At 39.7% G+C, this 23156-nt stretch overlaps 1 protein-coding gene across 1 annotated transcript in view; it reads right to left on the bottom strand.

Annotated features, from left to right (window-relative positions):
* FAM241A (family with sequence similarity 241 member A) overlaps positions 1–19571 on the bottom strand; it is a 65496-nt gene extending 45925 nt beyond the window's left edge. The window contains exon 1 of the mRNA XM_063460056.1: positions 19166–19571. Coding sequence (XP_063316126.1) covers positions 19166–19291 — 126 coding nt within the window. The 5' untranslated portion in view covers positions 19292–19571. The remainder of the gene's footprint in view (positions 1–19165) is intronic.
* Between the last annotated feature and the right edge of the window lie 3585 nt (positions 19572–23156).

Raw genomic sequence — 23156 nt, 5'->3', positions numbered from 1 at the left:
GAGGCTGGGTGAAAGTCTGATTGAGGAGGGAAGTGAGTTCCACAGAATAGGTGCAGCCCTAGAGAAGTCTTTAAGGCGAGCGTCAGAGGTGGGGATCCGGGCAGAGGATAGGCGTAGGTCTTGGGATGAGCGCAGGGGTCTCGACGGGACATACTTGTGTATGAGGGAGGATAGGTATGTTGGAGCAGCATTATGTAGGGATTTGTAAGCAAGTGCCAGAATTTTGAATTGGGCCCTATATCTAACTGGAAGCCAATGCAGGGACTGACAGAGCGTGGAGGCGTGGGAGGTGCGACCGGACAGGAAAATAAGCCTCGCAGCCGCGTTCATTACAGATTGAAGCGGTGCAAGCAGGGAACATGTAAGACCGATCAGAAGGGGATTGCAGTAGTCGAGGCGAGAGAGAACAACAGCATGAACCAATATCTTAGCCGCGTCCGGCGTTAGATATGGGCGGATGCGCGCTATGTTCTTGAGTTGGAAGCGACAGGATTTGACTATCGATTGGACATGGGGAGTAAAAGAGAGGTCAGAATCGAAAAGAACCCCTAGGCAGCGAGCCTGCGAGGTAGAGGTGATAGTAGCGCCGTTGACTTGGATGGAGACAACAGGAGTAGCAGCACTTGAGGGAGGAAAAACTAGAAGTTCTGTTTTGGACAGGTTGAGTTTAAGGAAGTGAGCAGCCATCCAGTTGGAAATAGCAGAGAGGCAGTCAGAAACACGAGTCAAGGTGGGCGGAGAGAGATCAGGGGAGGACAGGTAGATTTGCGTGTCATCCGCATATAAATGATATTGGAAACCAAAGGAGCTGATGAGTTTACCAAGGGAGGCAGTATAGATAGAGAACAATAGGGGGCCGAGGACAGATCCTTGGGGGACGCCGACAGAGAGGGGTTGGTGAGAAGAGGCAGAACCAGAGAAAGAAACACTGAAAGAGCGCTGGGAGAGGTAGGAGGAGCACCAGGAGAGAGCAGTATCCCGTAGACCAAAGTTACGAAGAATGTGAAGAAGCTGTTGATGATCAACAGTGTCAAAGGCGGCAGAAAGATCAAGGAGGATTAGGATAGAGTATTGGCCGTGAGATTTAGCGGCAATTAAGTCGTTGGATACTTTGGTCACAGCAGTTTCGACAGAGTGACCAGCGCGGAATCCAGACTGAAGGGGGTCAAGCAGAGAGTTGGATTCGAGAAAGTCTGTCAATCTGGCGTACACAACTCTCTCGAGGATCTTGGAGGCAAATGGCAGTAGCGAGATAGGGCGGTAGTTGGATGGGGAGTTGGGATCAAGGTTGGGCTTTTTCAGAATCGGGGTTACGGTTGCATGTTTGAAGGGTGAGGGAAATGTGCCAGAGGAAAGGGAGAGATTGAAAATGCTAGCGAGAGGAAGAGCAAGAAAGGGAGACAAAGTGCGGATGAGATGCGAGGGAATAGGATCGAGAGAGCAGGTGGTGGGGCGGGAGGACAGGAGCAGTGCAGAAACCTCTTGTGCTGTAGCAGGTGCAAATGTGCATAGGATGGCAGGGGGAGTGGGGTTGGGTGATATAATGATAGGGGAAGGAGAGAGATTAGAGATCTCTTTCCTGATTGTAGAGATCTTCTCAGTGAAATGAGATGCAAAGTTTGTGGCGGACAAGGTGGTGGAAGGAGGGGTAGTCACAGGGCGAAGAAGAGCATCAAAAGTGTGAAACAGGTGTTTGGGTTGATGGGACAGTGTGCTTATGAGGGTTTTGAAGTAGTTTACTTTTGCAGAGGAAAGAGCCATGCTGTAGGAGCGCAGCATTAATTTATAGTGGACAAAGTCAGATGCAGAGTGAGACTTTCTCCAGCAGCGTTCAGCAGTTCTGTGCATGTTGTGAAAGAAACATACAGCAGAGCTGTATTCTATCTTACATAGTTATTCCCTAAACACTGAATTTTGTTCAAATGGTCAAATCCAGTAAAAATGACCGAATTCTGACCGCAGATTTACTAAAGCCAAATGTGGTCTGGATTCAGGTAGTCTGACCAATTCTATAAAATTAGTTTCTAGGAAAATAACCAATACCTGCATCCAACTGATTTATAGGAAAGGAATTGGAGATTTATTAAATGACGACATGGCGGCCGAAGATAAACCAGATGCATCTGGGAGGATGTATGTTCACATCCTGCCCAGGTGCTGGTCCTCCCCATGAATGTTTAAAGTAGTGATACCCATGGGTGAGGGCACATGGGAGGACTATGTGACACCTATACCCGTTATTTCATGGGGATAGGGTCATTTCTGGTGACTGGGCAACAATGGTTGCCCAGTCAATGCGTTTTAATATTTAGTGGATATGTCCCCACTTGCCAAAATAGCAGGTGGGGGCATATGAAGGTTTGCACTCTCCATTATAGTAATATGGTGGTGTTATTGACCTCATAGGAGTTATATTTATATATTTTATAATTAATGTGGTGGCTGGCTAGCAAGAGCCAGCCATCATATAATTAAGCCTTCTGCTGCAGAGGGATTCTAACTATTTATGTGCTGGTTGCAAGTGCTGTCAGTAGACAAGTAGTTGTTTTTTGTTTGGTTTTTATACAGGCACAAAGTTAAAGCCTCCAGGGCCAGATTTAATTAATTCGGTCAGGATTTCAGCCATCCAACAGAGTCCATTCCGGCTGAAAACCAGACCAAATACAGGCCCATTAGGTACCAGAATTACAAAATCCAGACATTGATGAATTCCATTAACAATGTCTATATTTCATAGTCCATATGGCCTGATACAGCAGCGAATGGTTTTGCCATTTCAGACTGATTAACCCATAAGGGCAGGGGTATACATAACTGTAGCAAGAGAACCCATGTGCACATGGTACAGGTTCTTTTTGTAGTGGCACAAGTGAACTAAAACATTTTTGAGACCTGGGAGGGGACCAACCGAATGGCAAGTTACCAAGTTTCTCTAAGCTTTTGCACGTTCTCGTATGCTCTGTTTTTGTCACATAAAAATCTTGTGTGAAAATGTACTTTGTAATGTATATTATTTTTACAAGGTATGGTTTGTCATTGACCAAAACTAAGGTTGGTTGGAAAGTATAATGATCCTTTCCAATTTATTGATTTAAAAAAAAAAAAATTTCATTAATACATTTTCAATAATAACAACACAATAATACATAAAACTAATTAATAAGCAATAACAGCATAATAATTGTAACTAACATCATCCGATTGTAAAAAAAAAATAGATACATATATACACAAACATCATATATACATATACTTACATACACACAAAGTAATATACTGAACAACTAAAAAGTAAAGGTTAAGAAAAGCCTTATATTAAAAAATTATAAATAAAAATAAACAATTTCAATGCTTATATGAATCAGGTTATGGTTTGTATATAGTGCTGTTTGGTTGGATGTGGTGTAGATGATACTTATAAGCCAAAACGTACTTTGACGTCTCTTTTGTCAATTTATTGATATCTGTGTGAAATATTACAAAAAGATATAGCTTCTGTACTTCTTCATTCACTCATTAAAGTGATACTTAATTTACTAATCCAAGCAGGAAACATCTTAGCTTTTATAAACAATGTGAACCGGCATTACAGTTTAAAATCACATATGGCTCTTCAGTTGCTTAATTTCCTGACGTGGTGTATGCTTTAAAAATTCCCAGTGCAGTGCGACTGACAGTAAACTGTTGTGAAGCTCCTGGCAGAGGTGCAATATGCATTGCATGAGATATCGGGAAGAGGGCAAGACTGTAAGTGAGGGCACTCTCAGAATAGATTGTACAATCAAAATAGAAATGTTGTAATCTTAGCAATGGAAACATTACAGATTCCGGTGTCTGAAATAGGAGAACCTGGTCTGAGTTTTCCCTCTTTCTACAACCTTTAACCCTGTTATTCAGTATCTTTTCTGTGAGCCATACCAATAGTCCAGCCTCAATTATGTCAAAGTCATTCACAAGCTGTACATTTTACTTCAGAACACCAACAGAACCGTTTCTATAGTAACCGTGCAGCTATAACAAAAGAGATGGGCGTCTGTAGGATGGGGAAATTTGCCTCTTGATTTAAATGAGGTTTGAGAGGTAAAATGCCTACATGCCTTATGGTGTTGACCATTTCACTCTCCAACCCATACAATTTCATTAGTGACATATTGCAGGAAGTGCTGTAGAAGCAGGGAATGTCTCAGACTTCTGGCGGGGACAGAGAAGTTAAGAACAGAGGATAATCAGAAAATAGCTTGGAGTATACTGTGCAAAAACAAACATCGAGGCTAGGGTAAAGGTACACTATGTCACTCGTTTAAGCGGTCATCTATTTCCAGTCTAATCTGTTTTACTGCATTACTGGAATTATTTGAGTTTCGTACGGTTTACTTCTTCAAAACATTTTACATTGAAAGAGGAACTTTATTTAAAGAGAACGGCCACTTCCCAGGTTGTTTAACATTATATTTAATTATCCCTTTATTTAACAAATATGTATTTAAAAGGCGAGAAAAAAATAAATGTAAATGTAGAAAATCGACACATCTTTATCCTGCAACTTAGTGTCTCAATCTTAGCTCCCCTCCATTATCACATTTGTGTTACTATAGGAGCTCATTTGTCTAGCTGAATGTGGCATGTCATGTTCATTTTTCAAAGAAAACTAGACTAAAGAAACCCTAAAGATAAAAAAGTAAAATAAAATACAAATAAGAATATTTTACCATGTTGGAGTACTGGATACGTTGGTATCATTGTTTATTACAATGTTTCCAGAAATTGGTGATAGCATTACTATAGTATACACAATCCATTATTTTTCAAAATAAGAGATAAAAATGTAGTCCAGCAAATGAAACATTATATTATGAGTAATCTACATTATTATGGGCACACTTCAACCCTGAACTTTTCCTAGTCACACTAGTACATTGCAACAAGAACGTTTTTTGTTTGTTCAAGCATTTAAAAATAGATAAAAGCTAAAATTATGTTCTTACATTAATCACAGAACAATACTTAGTTTCTCCCTAAACAATGTTAAAAAAATTAAATAAATAACAGAGATGTCCTGCACATCCATCACAGTGCCAAATAATTGTGTGAATGATTACAGGTTATAAAAATTGTGCAATATAAGAAAAACATTGCAAGGTCATCATATTTAGATTTCCTGTACAGCAGGTTATACACCACTTGATTAACGTAAAAGGCAGACAGAATTTGGGAGTTAATCACATTACACTGTCACAAAGAAGACTGAAAGGGCTAGGTTATGATAGTAAAGACTGGTAATTTGGCGAGTTCACATGCTCTGTGTGTGAATCACCACAATGTCTAATGATCTTTTCCTATCAGCTGGGAAATGGTACTCCTTTGTTCAAAGTCCTATTTAAAGTCCTATTATTATAACCAAATTCTAGCAAGTTAGATGTTAAAGGAACATGAATACAAATTTGTAGTCTTACTGCTATAGTGCCCTAGTCAAGGTTTAGGGACCCCCACGGCAAGGGTTAAAGATGTATTTTACTAGCCTTTTATCCCATGCCTTGCCTCTTTCTTAATTGATCTCTGCCATTCCAATTATTTCCCATAGGAAAGCAATGAAAGGCTAGTGGGCATGTGCAGCACCAATCACATGAACTCTATGATCATCTAATTTTAATAGCCAATTTTTACTTGACAGCTGCTAGGGGCATTGAAACCCTGCAATGTAAACATTACCATTCCTGTAGAACGTCAATATTTTACGAGGGCATGGTACCCAGACCATTTCAATGAGATTTAGTGGTCTGGTAGCCTATAGTATCATTTTAATACAAGTATGTTTGTGGAGAGGAATATGCTGTGACAAAGCACTGTAGATTACAAGATAGAGTGAGTATGGAAGAGAAGGGGAGATATGTAATTTAATTTTGTTGGCCCGGAAATATCTGGAAATTTCATGCTGGTCAAATTAAAGAAGTAGATACTAGATAGATCAGTAACCCCAGGGCTAAGAACAATACTTTAGCCCATAGCAAAAAGATCAGAATGGCAGCATAAGGAGGATACAACACTTGGAACTCTAATTTGAGTACTAATTAAAAATAAATATTCACATATTTATATCCAACGTCTGTACAGATGTTAAAAAGCAACAGGATGCATACTTGCAAAAACAATATTCAAGGATATAATTTTTAATTTGTAGGGTAATAACTTCTTTATCCAAGGAAAGATCTGTCTCTGGGGTCAAGAAGGAATTTTTCCCCTAGTTTGTTGGGGGAAAAAAAAAAAAAGTTTTATACTGGGGTTTTTTTTTGCCTTCTTTTGGATCAACAGCAAAAACAGATGTGAGAAAGATGCATGTCTCTTTTCAGTCTACGTAACTGTGCAAAATATATATTTTGCACAGTTACGTAGACGGAAAAGAGACATGCGACTTTCTTATATATTATATATTATTCAGTTCCATGGAAATTTGAGGAACCGCTCTGAGCTGGAGGGGGAGAGACTTCGCATTGTGCAAGTTACGTTTTTAAAGATTTTTAAAAAGCATGATGCTGAATCAGCTGCACTCATGCATCATAGATGTAGAAAGCCTCACTTCAGACACCGTCTAGACAAATGTTTTGCATTCTTTATGCATATTCTACAGAACTGGCATATTACACTTGTATTTAAAAACTGCACCTTTGAATAAGTGGTAATTCCAGGTGGTGGGTTTGATTTAGAGCAAGTATTGCCAATATTTGGATATTTGAGGGAGTCACACAGGCACATTTAGAAACCAATATGTTTAAGGAACCTTTCAATGCGCGCTTATATAGAGAACCTAACAATGGACACAAAAAGGTATGTCGCAAAGAGTGATCAGAAATTTAGCGAATGTTGGGCTCTATACCAGCAGTGTCTTATTTTAATCTGGAGAAAAGCATAACAATCTGCATCAAATGCAGGGGAGCTGTAACTAAATCCATTATGTAATATCACAGAATATCTACACTTCTCAGGCAGTAAATATTTAATGCAATATCCAAGCTTCTATTCTGTCAATAATATTGTTGAAGGGTTACTCCAACCAACATGCCCACTTCAGTGATTTGATGTGGTCATGGTGCTAGGATTTCTATGTGCAGTGTTTCTGTTTGGTTTGCTACACCCAAACACGATTCCGGGCTTCCTAATGTGAATTCTGTGCACATTTTACATCTGCCGTCAATGCACACAGCACGATGGTGACAGATGTAAAGATCTTTTCCATTGCGGGAAGGTAGCTCTCCCTTCCCTTCCACCCTCTGTAAGCTCCCTACCACCTCCCTCCACTGACAGGAAGTTTTCCCAGTGCTGGATTTCAGGTAAGCTATAAACATTTTTTTTTTTTTTATTTTTTTTTTTAGGTATTAATGATTCAGCACCAATGATAATTACATCTACATTAAATGTTTCAGAGTTGATTGGAAATTGTTTTTGTTTCCGAGCAACCAGTTAGAAATTAGAGCAGAAAGTAATTTGGTCAATATTTACACATGATTTGCAGCAACATTTTTCTTTGTACAAACTATGGAGATAAGATTTAATTTTCCATTTTGCTTCTTTCATGGATGCAAAGGTTAAAGGGACACTATAGTCACCAGAACAGGTTAATGTAGTTATTCTGGTGTCTACAGCTTGTCCCTGCAGGCTTTTCAAAACTCTTTATTTCTTAATTTCAATTGTAGGAAATCAATTACACTTTTGATGTATTTGGAACCATAAATAAAATATACATAACACAAGATACAGGTTGAAATCAGTTATGGCGGGCAACATAGTTAAGTAGCCTAGGTAAGGGTTCGGGATAGCCAATGCTCAATTAAATTTGTAATGCTTGTCCCAATTCTAAATTGAGAGAAGGGCTCAAGTGTATGTCTGCACAACTTCAGAAGGGCCGGGGTTCCCAATTAATTTTTCCCATGGAACCCTCCCACCCCCAAGGTCAAGGTGTGTATATCTGTGCTTGTATGTGCCAGTGTGTGTGTGAATATATCTGACACACAGATACACACCTTGACACACAGTGTGTGTGTCGGTGTGCCAAATTGGGTGTATGTGTATCAAGGTGTGTGTATCAGTGTTTGTATGTGCCAGTGTGAATGAATCTGACAAACAGATACACACACACTGGCAGATAGTGGCACATAGATACACACACCTTGTGCCAGTGTGTGAATATATCTGACACACAGATACACACACCTTGACACACAGTGTGTATCTATGTTTCAAAGTCTATGTATCTGTGTTTGTGTGTGTGTGTGTATATATATATGTGTGTGTGTGTGTGTGTGTGTGTGTGTGTGTATCTGACACACAAATTCAGATACACACAGTGACATACACACACACTGACACACAAACTGATACAAACAGTCTCTGACAGACACACATACAAACACATGCACCCTCTCACTGACAAGCACACTCTTTGACAGACACACAAACACATACAAACTCCCTAACAGAAATGCATACAATTTCTTTTTATTTTTTTTAATTTTACTCCACCCAACCCCCCTACCTTTAGGAGTGATGGCATGGAGTCCCTGGGGTCCAGTGGGGTTGCTGAGCGTGCAGTCCCTGGGGTCCAGTGGGGCTGCTGAGTGGCTGGCGGCGAGGTAGCAGTAATCTCCCTTCCCAGCTCCCTCACGCGCCTCGTAGTGATGCCGGAGTGGCGTCATTCCGGCTCCAGCATCACTGCACTGCGCGCGAGGGAGATCACTGCAGCCAGGGTTCAGCGGAACACCGATTGGGAAACGCTGCTCTAGAGAGTATTCTGTACCACTCTCTATAATAAAGTACATTCTTTGAGGGGTAATTGTGCTGTACATCGTAGCTAATTTGATGCTTTTAATATTCATGATATTGTTCTACTGTTGTTGTAGTATGGTTCCATGCGTGAAGCTCAATGTAGTGTACTGGAAGAACTGTTGGTGTAAGGGTAGTTAGTAGGGTGAGGAAAAGTAGGTAGAATGGAGAGTTACAGAAATGTAAGGGGTATAACTGATCAGTAGTACAGGTGTCCACAATGTACCCCCTCTCCTCCTCCTAAATATAGCGTGAGTGAACAAGGGTAAAGCGGTTGTTTGGAGGAGAGCGTAACGCTCTATGCCGTTATAAACCTTTTACTTTTAGTATAATAATTATCAAGGTGTCTCCATTCAACCAAGGGCCCCATATATTTTGTGGAATGCCTTGGGAATGTCATGTATTTGAGAGGTTGATTTGTCCAAGTCTGCTTTCTTGAATTTTTTTCACTAGCATTGAGATGGAGAGAATCTTTGTAGTGGCCCATACTTCTCTTATTGCTCTGCAGGCAGCCAGCGCTATTCTCGCTGCAAGTTTGTTTTTGGCTCTTGTGAAAGGGTCGATATGATTTGAGAGCAAAAGTGCCTATGGCTCTAACGGGTAAGGCTTGCCTAAAATTCTAGAGAGTATAGTTGTTATGTTAAGCCATAGTGGTTTCAGTTTGGGGCAGTTCCACCAACAGTGGAGGAAAATACCAATCTCTCAACACTGCTTCCAGCATTGGCTTGAAGAGAGTACTATCTGAATAAAAAATAAATTAAGCTTGTTCCTTGTGTGTCACTAGCAAGTCCCGCAACGGGACAGTCTCAACCAAAACGAGACAGGTCAGTTCAAAAAAGGGACTGACTTGACAACAGCTGAAGCGCTCCTTGCATGGTCATAATGCCCACTGCATGAGCGCATCTAATAGTGCACATGCACTATGCTGCTCAGGAACAGTTCCCTGGAGCTCCGAAATGCGGGACACCAGGAAACTAAAGAGGGACAGCTGTACAGCACCCCAAAATCATGACTGTCCCACCTGAAAGTGGGACAGTTGAGAGGAATGATATTGCAGTTCATTTTAATACCTTTTACTCTGGACTAACAGCTGCTGAGTGCATATAATGTCAGCAGCAAATAAGAAGCAGAAATTCAAACACATGAGCTGTTCAATTCCCATCATTCTTCTGGGCAGGAACAGGACATTCTTTTAAAGTCATATTTTTTTATTTGTTGAAATCGGTGTGCCACAATGAAGTCCAGTTTAAAGGGTTACTCCAGTCAAAAATAATAAAAGCACTGACACATTTAATTTTAATAAATTAAACTAACCTGGTGAACAGACATAGAAAATATAAAATTATAAAAACAGAACAACCTTTAAAGAAAACATACTGTAGCTCAGACAGATCCTAATTTTGTTTTGCTATACAGACCTTTCAAACACTCTGCAGTTCAACATGGTTGAGTGCACTAAATAAGCTTCACTAATTAGTATGGCTACTCCTTTCTGCTTTAATGGGGTGGATTACTGTAAGCGTAACACACTTGAAGTGGAGGCACAATGCTATGTCCCTTAATAACTATCAAATGTACTTTTAATGCTACTATTATACATATATATTTACTGACTCAGTGAACTATTAAACTATTTCAGTTAAATAGTGTAATGGAAGTGTGTAAATGGAAGTGTGTCATACGTATTTGTGTGGTCATTTAAAAATATAAATACAGGTGTTGGTCCACGTATAATTAATATAATTGCTTACTTGTATAAAGGTATATTTATTGGCTCTTGGAATTAAGCAATCAGTGTGACTAGAATTGCAATGCTTACTTCTGAAGTGAACAATAAACATTTTTTTTTAGCATCATTTGCTTCACTGTCCTGATATTTTGTGCTGAGAGCACATAAAAAAAATGCTAACAAATTCACCCCACCCCCATCACTTCACTGGTTTACCTCACAAGAATATCTCCCTAATGTATATTAGTACAAAATCTAAAGAGACACCCTAAGCACCAAAAGCACTTCTTCATCTTAACATTGTGGTTTCGGTGCAAAGACTCTTCTTTTTCTTGGGGAATGCAATGTGTTCTGAGAAACAGTAACGATTACATTTAGCTAAGAGCATGCCTCTCAGACAGGCAGCCACTAGAAGCACTTTCTCACTTCTGAAGGTCTTTACGACCGGTGTCATGACATACAGCATGACAATGTCATATGCAGCGAATGCTACTTCATGAAAAGTAATGGATTGCAGTGATTATTGTACAAGCACTGTACTGTAGGTCCCCAATGCTTCTCTATGAAAAACCACATCACTAGATCAGATAGCATCCAGACTGACAATCACATCATGGGAGGGACCAGCTGCAGAGAAAAGACTGTGTTGGTGCTAATACTTGACCCCAAGAATGTATTTGGCTGTTTTGAACAGCAATAGAGCTTGTTAGATAGTCAAGGGAGCAACATTATAAAAAGGTTGGAGCTTAAATTACGTTTTCTTTTTCCCTTAAAGGCACAAGGAGCGCCCCTAAAAAAATATGGTCATATGTTTTAAAGGGACACTTTGGACCTCTAAAGCACTTTAGCTTGCTCATATGCTTTACATGTGAAGAGTGTGTGCTCTTTTTTTTTTTTTTTTTCAGACAACAGGTCCTGTTACCTCCTGGTAGATTGGCTCACTCAAGAGGCAATTGCACCTGCCTTGCAAAGACTTTTCTTACTGGAATGTCTGCCACAGAAAGTCAGTTTGTGGTTAGCAGAGAAGGGCTTGCAAAGGCTGCAGGCAAGAAAACTGCTTTTTTGCAAGCTGTTTTTAGATATACCACCAATGAAAAAACACATGCATTAATATGGCATTTATCTACTACACTGTGATTTTCTTTTTTATTTGGGCAGTGGAGTGTTCATTTCATTTATGCTACCATGTGAAAAAAGAGTATGTCCCTTTAAGCAGCTAACAAGACTTTTTTATCAACCAGAGCTTCAGAAATGACAAGAGAATATTTTTAAATGCCTTACGCATGGTGTCTCAAATTGACCTGCACATTCACTCAAGCAGATAAAAACAGTCAAATCCTCCGTGTAATGCTTTTAATGAGCAAAAGGTAAAAGTAGAAATTCTCAGTGGAATTATTCCAAATCAATTAAAACATTAACACACCATTTCTAATGCATTGTTCTGAGGAGAAGTAATTTGTAAAATATGAAACTCTGCTGATATTTTAACTTTGTTTTCCATTATAATGAACTAGCTGATTGGAAAGAAAAACTAGTTCATGAAAATGTTTTACTTGTAGCAAGCCTGTAAGACCATGAACAATTTGAAAGCAATTTAAAGTTGAAGGTAACCAGTTCCAAAAATGGAAAAGACAAGGCCACCAATTCAAAAACAACATCAGTGCTACTGGACAAAAACTAGCAATAGTAAACAGGTGTTTTGAGAATTGTGCACTGTAAAATTGTGCACGATGTGATGTTAATCCTGATGACATTGGTGTTGCATTGGGATACCACCCATGTAAACTCCAATCTTGGGACAGCATCAAAGCACGGCAGACACGAAATGAAAAGGATGGGTAAAATAGCAAACACAAAAATCCTTACATGGGAGAAATGAAAAGTCTGACACTATAGGATCTCAATCCAGGGACGGACTTCCGATTTTTGGAGGGGACACTATAGTCACTCAGACAACTTCATCTCAATGCATTGGTCTGGATGCAGTGTCCCTATCCTTTTAACCCTGCAATGTAAAACATTGCTCTCTTTCCCGTGTCCCCCCTCCCCTCTCCCCCCACCCTGAAAATACAATGTTTACATTGCAGAGTTAAGAGTTCAATGCATCTCTATGAGGAGATACTGATTGGCGCAGTACAGTGTTTTGCCGCGCATGTGCAATAGCCTCCCAAAGCTTTTCAAAGAGGTAGCATTGGATTGATTGAGATCATCAAATTTGATGATCTCAGCAACGGATGTCGAGCGATGAAGTGCCAGTAGCAGCAGAACAGGCACGGTGCTGGAATAAAGATAAGTAAACTCACCTTTTTAAAGTAAAGAGAGGGGGTTGGGGACCTAAATAGTAATTTTACCACAATAGTGTCCAGAATACATGTTTGTGCTCCCAATACTATAGTATTCCTTTAAGGACAAAAGCTCTTTCTTCATTTTTGCTATGTGTTTGTGCATCGGCAATTTCCATCTTACTCCTTTTTTGCACATATTATATACTTTTTTTTTTTTAAAGGACATTGGGGCTTTAATTCAAAATGATATATACATTCTCATTTATAATAAATTGCAAAACAAAACACTTTTTCACAGTTTTGACAGTGTGTACATAATTAGTGCAGTTTAAGAAACATAAATCAAAATAAACTAAATTATTTGTTCTGATTTATAGTGCACTTTATATGTCTAGGATTTTAGATTATTTTTGCTAGTTACAGATCACTAAATACAAGGAGTAAAATACAATTTTAATGTTGAGCGATTTTAGAATTTACAATGTTTTTCTAATTAGCCATCACAGAAAATAAAATTTCCACCAAAGTATATATGAAGTAGTAAAGTACTTCTCAGGGTATTTACATGAGTGTTTTGACACTTTTACCTAGCTATTTAACAGGCAATCTGATAAAAACTGGGGTTAAATTGTGATCCTAATCATAAACTTAACCATAAACCTAAAAGCAATTGTATTAGAGGGATTCCCTCTGCTGATATCAGCAGAGGGGTACTCTTGTTGGTCCTAATCCTAACCCTTAACTCAAATGCTATCGGTAATGCTAGCAAGAGAATTAGAAGGATTTCCTCTGCTCATGTCAGCAGAGAGAACTCCAGACAGTGCAGAGCATTCTCTAGCAGAATGCGAGGGATTCTTTTCCTCTCTGCTGCTAAATCAGATTGTCACAAAATGAATTTGATTGCGCCAGCAGCCATGGTCACTCGCAGTTAGCAGTGCTGGGCAGCATGATCACGCCGCTGGGGTTTTACAGGAAGATTGGGTTCTCCTCAGACCCTGCATGTCTCCCCCTGTCAGCGGGAATTCCCAGTGCTGACAGAAATTATGTCACCAAGACTATGGCTGAATCCAGAAGACTAACACAATTTACATGTAATTTGAAATGTTTTACTCAATTATGTAATTCCCAAGGAAGTGACAGTTCTCCTTAAGTATGTTGCTTCATGCATGTTGCAATGGCAGCCAAGGCACTGCATACGTATGTAACTTCAACAGCCTTATTGTGAACAAGATACCCCTGAAATTCAATTTGTTGACTAACGATATTAGGAAAGTATGACAGATTTGTGTCTGACTCCTTTTTGAATGTGTTATAGCAAATAATGCAAAGCAATTAAAAAGCCCTCCACTTCCTCCTCCCCCACGGCTGCCTGTACACTGCAGCGGGGACCCAGCACCCTCCGTCCTAACTTTACAGCTGATCCTCTGTCTAGCTCTTGTGAGTCCTGCGGCCGTCAGAGCGTGCCACTTTGCATGGCACGCAGCCTAGGTTCGCGAGAGTTAGCCAGAGAGCTACTGTCAAGTGAAGATGGCGCTGGCTGGGCCCTCTTTGCAGTGTACTGCTGCTGGCTCCCACCACCATGCCACAGGTAGGAAGCAAAAAGGGTGGAATATAATAAATTGTACTAAAATAAATGTAACTAACAAAAATGACCTTTTTCCCCCCACAGAATGCAGATCCTATTTTACACAACATTTGCACACATTACATGCCTATACAAAACACACACTCTGCATTCACTATACACAAAAACACTACATACATTACACAAATGTGCAATCTGCATTCACTTTACACACACACCACATCCACTTTACACTCACACTCTGCATGTACAACACACATTCTACATCCACTATGCAAACACCGCATTCTTGTGGACGGACCCAGCTGTGTCAGGGGCCCCAAACGTTCTGATAGCAGCTCTGGCTGTACCTACATTCGGTGTTTAACCATTTTCTCAGCGGTGAAACACTAAATATGGGTCCCTGGACCCCCACTGGAGGCATGCCAACTCATGGTAATGCTTATTTAGCTCAAGCAGCACAGACGGGATATGCTGTTGGAGACTTTTGCTTAGCATTAAAACATTTAGAAATGTGATCTACTTGGATTTTGCCAAGGCATTTGATACGGTTCCTGACAATAGGTTAGTCTTCAAACTAAAAGAAATTGGTCTAGATGAATATTCTTGTTCTTGGGTAGAACATTGGCTTAAGGATAGAGTACAGCGAGTTGTCATAAATGGTAAATTTTCAAGCTGGACAAAAGTGGTAAGTAGTGTCCCTCAGGGTTCTGTTTTGGGACCGCTTCTATTTAACATATTTATAAATGATCTTGAAATGGGCATTGAAAGCCATGTATCAGTGTTTGCAGATGACACAAAACTTTGTAAAGTAATAAAATGTGAGCAGGATATTGCCTTGCTGCAGAGGGATTTGGATAGATTGGGGGACTGGGCCCTAAAATGGCAGATGAAATTTAACGTAGAAAAATGCAAAGTTATGCACTTCGGGGTTAAGAATGCACAAGCAATTTACACCCTAAATGGTAGTGAACTAGGGATAACCACACACGAGAAGGATTTGGGAATTGTTATAGACATCAAATTAGGTAGCAATATGCAATGTCAATTTGCCGTTGCTAAGGCCAGTAAGGTTTTGTCATGTATAAATAGGGGCATAAATTCTCGAGATGAAAATATAATTTTGCCTCTATATAAATCGCTGGTAAGACCACACCTTGAATATGCTGTGCAATTTTGGGCACCTGTTCTAAAGAAAGATATCATGGCACTAGAAAAAGAGCAGAGACGAGCTACAAAATTGATAAAAGGAATGGAGCATTTCAGTTATGAAGAAAGGTTACAAAATTTAAATCTCTTCAGTTTGGAAAAACGGCTCCTTAGAGGGGATATGATAACATTATACAAATATATTCGGGGCCAGTACAAACCGTTATATGTAAATCTATTCATAAACAGGGCTATACATAGGACACAAGGTCACACATTTAGGCTTGAAGAAAGGAGATTTCATCTAAGGCAAAGAAAAGTTTTTTTTACAGTAAGAGCAATACGGATATGGAATTCACTGCCTGAAGAGGTGGTTTTGTCAGAGTCTATACAGATGTTTAAACTGCAATTGGATAAATACTTGCAAAAACATAACATACAGGGATATAATTTCTAATTAGTGGGGTAATAGCTGCTTGATCCAAGGAGACATCTGACTGCTATTTTGGGGTCAAGAAGGAATTTTTTCCTAGTTTGTTTCAAAATTGGAAGCACTTCAGACTGGGTTTTTGCCTTCTTTTGGATCAACAGCAATAGCATATGTGAGGAAGGCTGAACTTGATGGACGCAAGTCTCTTTTCAGCTATGTAACTATGTAATACGTAACTATGTAACTATAAATGGTTGAATGCAGAATAAAAGCATTCTTTTGCCTTTTAAATATTTGTTTTGCTTTACAATCCTTTAAGTGAAAGATGATTTAAATTTTGCAAGTTAATAAAATACAAAAATAAATATGTAATTGGTTGGTGAGGAAGCTTAGCATGGTAATGTGAAATCTGATGAAAGGGAAATAGGTCAAAGTTTAGTTGTAAATGGGTTAATTCCTACTATAGCCTCACCAAATTCTATAGTATTCAAGGAAACAGACTAAAATTACACCTGTGCATTATTTTGTATAAACCGACCCACACATTCTACTGGTTTGTCTAGTCAAGATTTTGTAAACAAAATGTTCAAAGTAGAAAAATTAGGTTTGTTGATGTATCAACAGACGGAAAACTGGAAAGTAAATTCACAGAAGGCAGGGTGCTAATTTACACTGTTTTGTACCCACACAGATATCATTGTCTGTCAAACTTCCCAAAATATGTCCCAACTTTCCTCACCAAAGTTTCTAAGATTCTATGATAACATGATAATACCATTACAACAGATCAATTCACTCAATCTGCCAAAAAAAGGTCTGTGCTGATCAAATGTTTATAATTTATTATGAAATTGTGGTTGCTCTACAGTAGATATGCATCAGGTTTACATTGGCATGTTGTCAGACAGTATCCGGATTTGATTTTTAAAAATGGAAGATGTAGATGTACTGATTAAGCTACGCCGCACTCTTTCCTCTTGACAGAAACTGCAAGTGGGTGTAAACCATTAGGCAGAGTGTATTGCAGACACTACCAATGATATGAGTATCCACATAATCCATTATCTATATTTATGGTGCTAACTGCCATTAAGGCTAAATTAACACCCATAGCCAGACTTCCATGATTTACCAAGTAGCCAAATATATATATACAAAAATGATTAAACCCGAAAATAGAAGTTAAAACAGTTGAAGTAGGTCTACGGTCGAAAAGATTAGTTCCCGGATTCCCTCTGATCAAGAAATAAAACAAAACTATCAATCAGGTAAAACAGCCACTTTAGTTAAATAGCACCACTGGGCAGATACCCAAAGTAGAAACTGGTATGTGTCCCATAAACGTCAAAATTACATTTCTAACTTGAGAAAATCTGGAGGGATGCTATAGAGATTCTAGATCTAGAATGTAGCTCTAAGCGTTATGATTATTGTTTCTGAATACTACCCAAGCATCTGCAGGCTGTTGCATTGTGGATAGCCAAGTCTAATTTACAAATAATAAAAATAAAGTAATTATAGTTAACCAATATAAACCATTAATTAACGTTTCATCAAACTGAAATATCTATATTTTTGGACTCTGTTAAAACAAATACATAAGGGTCTATTCACTAAACAGCAAGTTTAGAGAGGGAAAGCAAAACTAAAACTGGGGTATCCACTAAAGTCTGGTTTGTAATACATTAAATTCTGGATGGCAAATTCCGGCAACAGTAGCTTATCTGGAAAAATTAGCTCACACTGCTATAGTCACAGCTCGGCAACCTGGCCCCTATTTTACCATTCAGATTTTAATTTGCTACAATTTATCATTAAGTGAACAAACCCTGAAGTGTCTAAATTTGAGTTTTTATTTAACCTCGCTATTTTAGCTTATAGTTCACAAATTGCTGCTTAGTTAGCAACCTCATAATGCAATAGTATTTTTTTTCAGTAAAGAAACTTTAATTTACAATTAGCTTATCACAAATCACCAAAGTGTTTATTCCCTAAACTGAATGAAAATGAAAAATTCAGGCTAAATGGCCAAGCTGTGACTGAATACAGTATAGTGGAGTAGGAGATTTTCTTTAAACTTTTTTGGCATAAGATTTATGGCTATGGTTTCCATTTCCCTTGCAGTGATCTTGAGTTTCTAAGTGAACAAACCCCTAAGAATTATTTCAATGCCACTTCATCACCCTGATCTGGTTCTGAATACCCCAATTAAAATCTAATAACATACCAATGGCTCACACATGTCAACAGTCAACAAGTGATATTTGTCTTTTTGATATATATTAGACCTTTTCAAGATTTTGATGAATTTGGATGGCAATTTATGTAAATTTTATCGGGGAGGTCTATTAACATCAATTGCAAATATGTGTTTGTAAACTTTTTGTATTTGTTAAATTATAATGAAATAAAAAGTATTTAAACAAAAAAAAAAGTCAACAAGTGGCAACAATGTAACAGTAGTATGACAACCCACAACATCCCCAACTGTGTGTATCTTCATACTCTATGACCAGGATACCCAGCCTGTCCAACTATGGCACAGTAACTGCCCCCTGCATTGTATCCAGATATATTAATACTGTGCCATTCATTGTATCCAAATATATTAATGCTGTGCCATGTTTAATTCCCAATCCCTGTCTTGCAGTGTCTATCACTGACACACTGTGTATTGGTTTTTTTCACCCATTGCTTATAGTATACAGAGGCTTCACCAATGGCGCACACACACTCACATACTGTCAGTTAGTACCCCTACCTACCTGCCCCCTTCACAGTGTGCCAGTTAGTGCCCCTACCTACATTCACAGTGTGCCAGTTAGTACCCCTAACTACCTACATTCACAGTGTGCCAGTTAGTGTCCCTACCTACCTACATTCACAGTGTGCCAGTTAGTACCCCTACCTACCCCGTTCACAGTGTGCCAGTTAGTGCCCCTACCTACCCCATTAAGTGTGCCAGTTAGTGCCCCTACCTACCCCGTTCACAGTGTGCCAGTTAGTGCCCCTACCTACCCCATTAAGTGTGCCAGTTAGTACCCCTACCTCCCCCGTTCACAGTGTGCCAGTTAGTGCCCCTACCTACCCCGTTCACAGTGTGCCAGTTAGTGCCCCTACCTCCCCCGTTCACAGTGTGCCAGTCAGGACACCTGCCGGCAGTGCCCACTAACCTGCTCGGTGCTGTCTGCCAGTCCCGGTGCCCCAGTCCTGCCCGGTGATTGGCGGACATTGCTGCAGGTTTCCCCCAGGCTGCCATTGGCCGCTCGGCGCTGTGCCGGTGGTGCGGTGTGCTCCATGCTGTGCGCTCGCTGTCAGTGCTCCCCCAAGGCGGCCAGCAGGCAGCGCTCAGTCTCCCAGGGCGGACTGTAAACCCGCCCCCATCTCCGAGGGCCGCGCCCCGCCCGGACAGCTCCGTCTGCAGCAGCGGCCGTGGGGGAGCGTGGCTGGCGGGCGGTGTGCTCGGTCCGGCGGGCGGAGTGACTCCGGGGCACGGGACTGCTTCCTGCACGGGGGCGCGCACAGCGGGGGCCGAATACTTACTGTACAGCGCCGCGTGCACTGCCCGCCGATCCCTCTGTTTACATCACACACTGAGCACACACAGCTCGTCCCCGGTCACATGGACATTCCTCCACAGGGTACCGAACTACAACTCCCACTATTCTCTGCAGAGCGCCTGCATTCTGGGGATTCTGGGAGTTGTAGGCCATTACCATCTGAGGGGACAGACTGTGAGAGCCCAGCTGTAGACATGTTTACACTACTTGTGTTACTCTGGCTGACATTATTACATGTGGGTAATGCTGGGGAGCTATTCACTAAACTGAGAATTGTTGGAGTTATGTTAGTGAGTTGCACATTTTAGGATAAAGTAGCCAAAAGCAAAGACATTTGGTAATTTGCCATAATTCAGCTTTTTTGGGCCCGGTTTTGTAATTCACTTTGGTTTCCCAGCAATTCACACGTTAGTAACTTACCGTAACCATAATGATGATGTTCGGTTTAGTAAACTGTCCAATAACCGCATGGTATAGGAAGCTTATATGTTACGCGGTGAATTGTGGAGAATTGCAAACTTTAGGACAAAGTAACCAAACCACTGGGGAAAAAAAGCAAACGAACCTGGTGATATTTTTTACATAGAAGCTAATTTAGCCTAAAATGTACAATTCGTTTATGAATTCTCTGCAGTGAATAACCTATACACAGTTTGGTGATTACTAGCTACAATATTTTGTAGCGTCATATAAATTACATTGAATAAAACATTTAAAATCACCTGTTGTGATTCCTTTTCCATTTAAATGTTGATTACAGATCAAGCCATTGACATCACAATGTAGTCTACACAAAGTTGGCGCAGTCATGGCACAAATTGTATTGAAAGAGGAGAAACCGAAACAATGGAAAGCTTTATCAATGTGTTCTGTTCTAAAAAATGGTCTAAAATACTAAAAACATTGGATATCTTTCACTATAGAAATCAATGGAAATAACCGGCATATTCCTAGTAAAATCTGTGAAAATAAAAGGCCTGTTCTTCCACTGCTTTTTACAATGAACACTTCCAGTGTAATGCACTAAAGTGTGAATTGTTGGGAATTCAAAGTGAATTCTAAATTTTAGGCCTAAACAGCTAATCTGGAACACCGACTCAGCTACAGTTACAATGTGACTATTTTGTCCTAAGATTTTACATTTACTTTGAATTCCCAACATTTCTCAGTGAGAGTGTTTGCATCATCCAGTTTTCATTCAGTGAATCGTATTTCAACGCCGGTGGGTAATACATAAAAGTGTACATTTAGGAGGATTTACATGTTTTCTGTTACTTCTTCAACTGTCATATTAACGAGTCATAGCATGCAACGTGTTATTTAATTGTATCTTTTATTTTGTTTAAATATTATATAATATTATTAAGAAAGCTCTGCGTATTAATTCATTATACTCAAACCTCACACTTAGTTTAGTAAATAATGATCTATTTCTCTTCCTGTCTCTAATCTGACTCACAGGTGCAAAGGGCAAATATTATACTGATTAACAGGGAGCCAGGATGGTGGAAATATAGATGGGTGGATTTCTATATGTGTAATGTTATTATTATTCAGACCTCACACAAAACTTTTGGACTATTAGAAATGCCCAATAAGTAACTGCACAATTTTAATTTGATATATTTTTAAATAGTAAATAGTGTTTGCACTTCATCCAGATTCCTGTACAGTTTTTGCAAGAATGAATACTGAACAGAGATATTGATCACTGCTTATGCCTGGTTTGACTTCACAGGAATTTAATGTTGGACAGGTTTTACGTTGACATGTTCCTCTAAATGGAATGCTTCATATTGTGCAAATATTGTGAGATATTTATGACTTCCATTGAGTGTTGAGTTGCACACTGTGGGAAGTATTATTTTGTTTTTTATGAAGTATTATTGTGGGGATCCCATATTGAAGCATGAGATGCAGGGAATTAAAATAAATTCCACTGAAAGGCCAACCCCTGGATCGAATAGGGAGTGGGGAGTATGAATGTTGCCCTGAAGGGTTGGCATAGCAACCAAACAGTTGGTTTGACAGTAGGAAGCGGAGAATTCTGGGAAAATTACCAGACTGGTGAAAAATGCTGAGGGAGCCTGGCAGTGTCTTTCCTCTGGTAGTCCCAGCAAAAAATTACATTTATTAAATTGAGTTTTCCTCCCAAATTAAATGGCTGGCCCAAGTCTGATTCAGCAATTCAGAGAAATTACAGCATCCCCCAGGAGTCCTGAACCGAGCGAGGCTGGTTTGGGGACTGAAATCCCACCGATCGCGGCATGGAGAAGGTCCAGAAGAGGTGCCAGGTGTTGAATTTATAGATGCCAGGATGTCACATCAGAGCGTGCGGCCACATGCTTGGGGAGACGGAGTGACGCTTGAAGCTACCCCAGAGGGAAAATTATTTAGGGTAAGTATGTTGATTTACCTTCCCTGGTTCCAGTGAATAAAGTCAGTGGACAGACCACAGCGAGAGGAACAAAGAGGAGGGGGACAAAGGTAAGCAATATTTAGAATGGTTGGGAATTGGTTCCAAGGATTTGCGACATTTGCAAGTATCTTGACCAGTAGGTTCCCCAAGAGGGCACCGCTGCTGTTCACCTACTTGGACCTCATTTAAGTATATGGGGGTCAGTGCTGGTTTATGTAAGACTATCAGTTTGGTCAAAAAAATGGTGGTTCGGGCTCAACTGGAATTTGGAGTACTGGAAAGACACTTTGGTTGCTATTCATAACTCCATGTCACCAATCCCCCTTTTCACAGTGCTCCTGCAGGAGTGTCGGCAGGTCACAGGAACGGCATCTGTTGGCTCTTTAGTGAGAGCCACTGTAGATGGTATAGCAGCTGTCAATTTAAGCACGAGAGCAAACCTGGCAGTGCATTGTTCCTAGGTGAAAAAGAACTCTTACAATATCATAACTATTCTTGTTATGCATTTAATAGCATTAAACCTGTAGAAAAGACATAAAATGCCTAAAAAGTATAATATATTCCATAAAGTCAGAATAGTTAAAATGAATTAGAAAACTCGCACTTTCCAGAGCCAATATAAGTCGGCTCTGAACTATGAAGGCTTTTCATCAATATATAGATGACATCAGATGTTGGACTTCACTTTACAGGTTCACTGGAGGCAGTAGTCAGCACTTCCACCCATAGTCAGGAACCAGATGAAGTATAACAAAACTTCTCGTTCAGATTCTATAAATTAAAGCTGTTTAGTCCCATAACAGTCTCTGTCCACATGGAACAAACACCGGAAGCAGCTTCTCCTTCCTCCTCCTGCTCTGTCAAGATCTGATGTCATCTGCATTTTGATGAAAAGCATTCATAGTTCAGAGCCAACTTATATTGGCTCTGGAAAGTGTGAGGTTTCCAATTTATTTTAACTATTCTGACTTTATGGAATATATTACAATATTTTGGCATGTTATGTGTTTTGGACAGGTTTTAAGCTTTTAACCCCTTAAGGACCAAACTTCTGGAATAAAAGGGAAGCATGACATGTCACACATGTCATGTGTCCTTAAGGGATTAAATGCATTACAAGATTTTTTATGATATTGTAAGAGGTAAATATATTATAACATGCACTACCACCTTGCCTTTTTTTTT

Source organism: Pelobates fuscus, chromosome 6 (genome assembly GCF_036172605.1).
Source record: "Pelobates fuscus isolate aPelFus1 chromosome 6, aPelFus1.pri, whole genome shotgun sequence".
Taxonomy (NCBI): Eukaryota; Metazoa; Chordata; class Amphibia; order Anura; family Pelobatidae; genus Pelobates; species Pelobates fuscus.
This window is presented reverse-complemented; position numbering and strand designations above follow the sequence as displayed.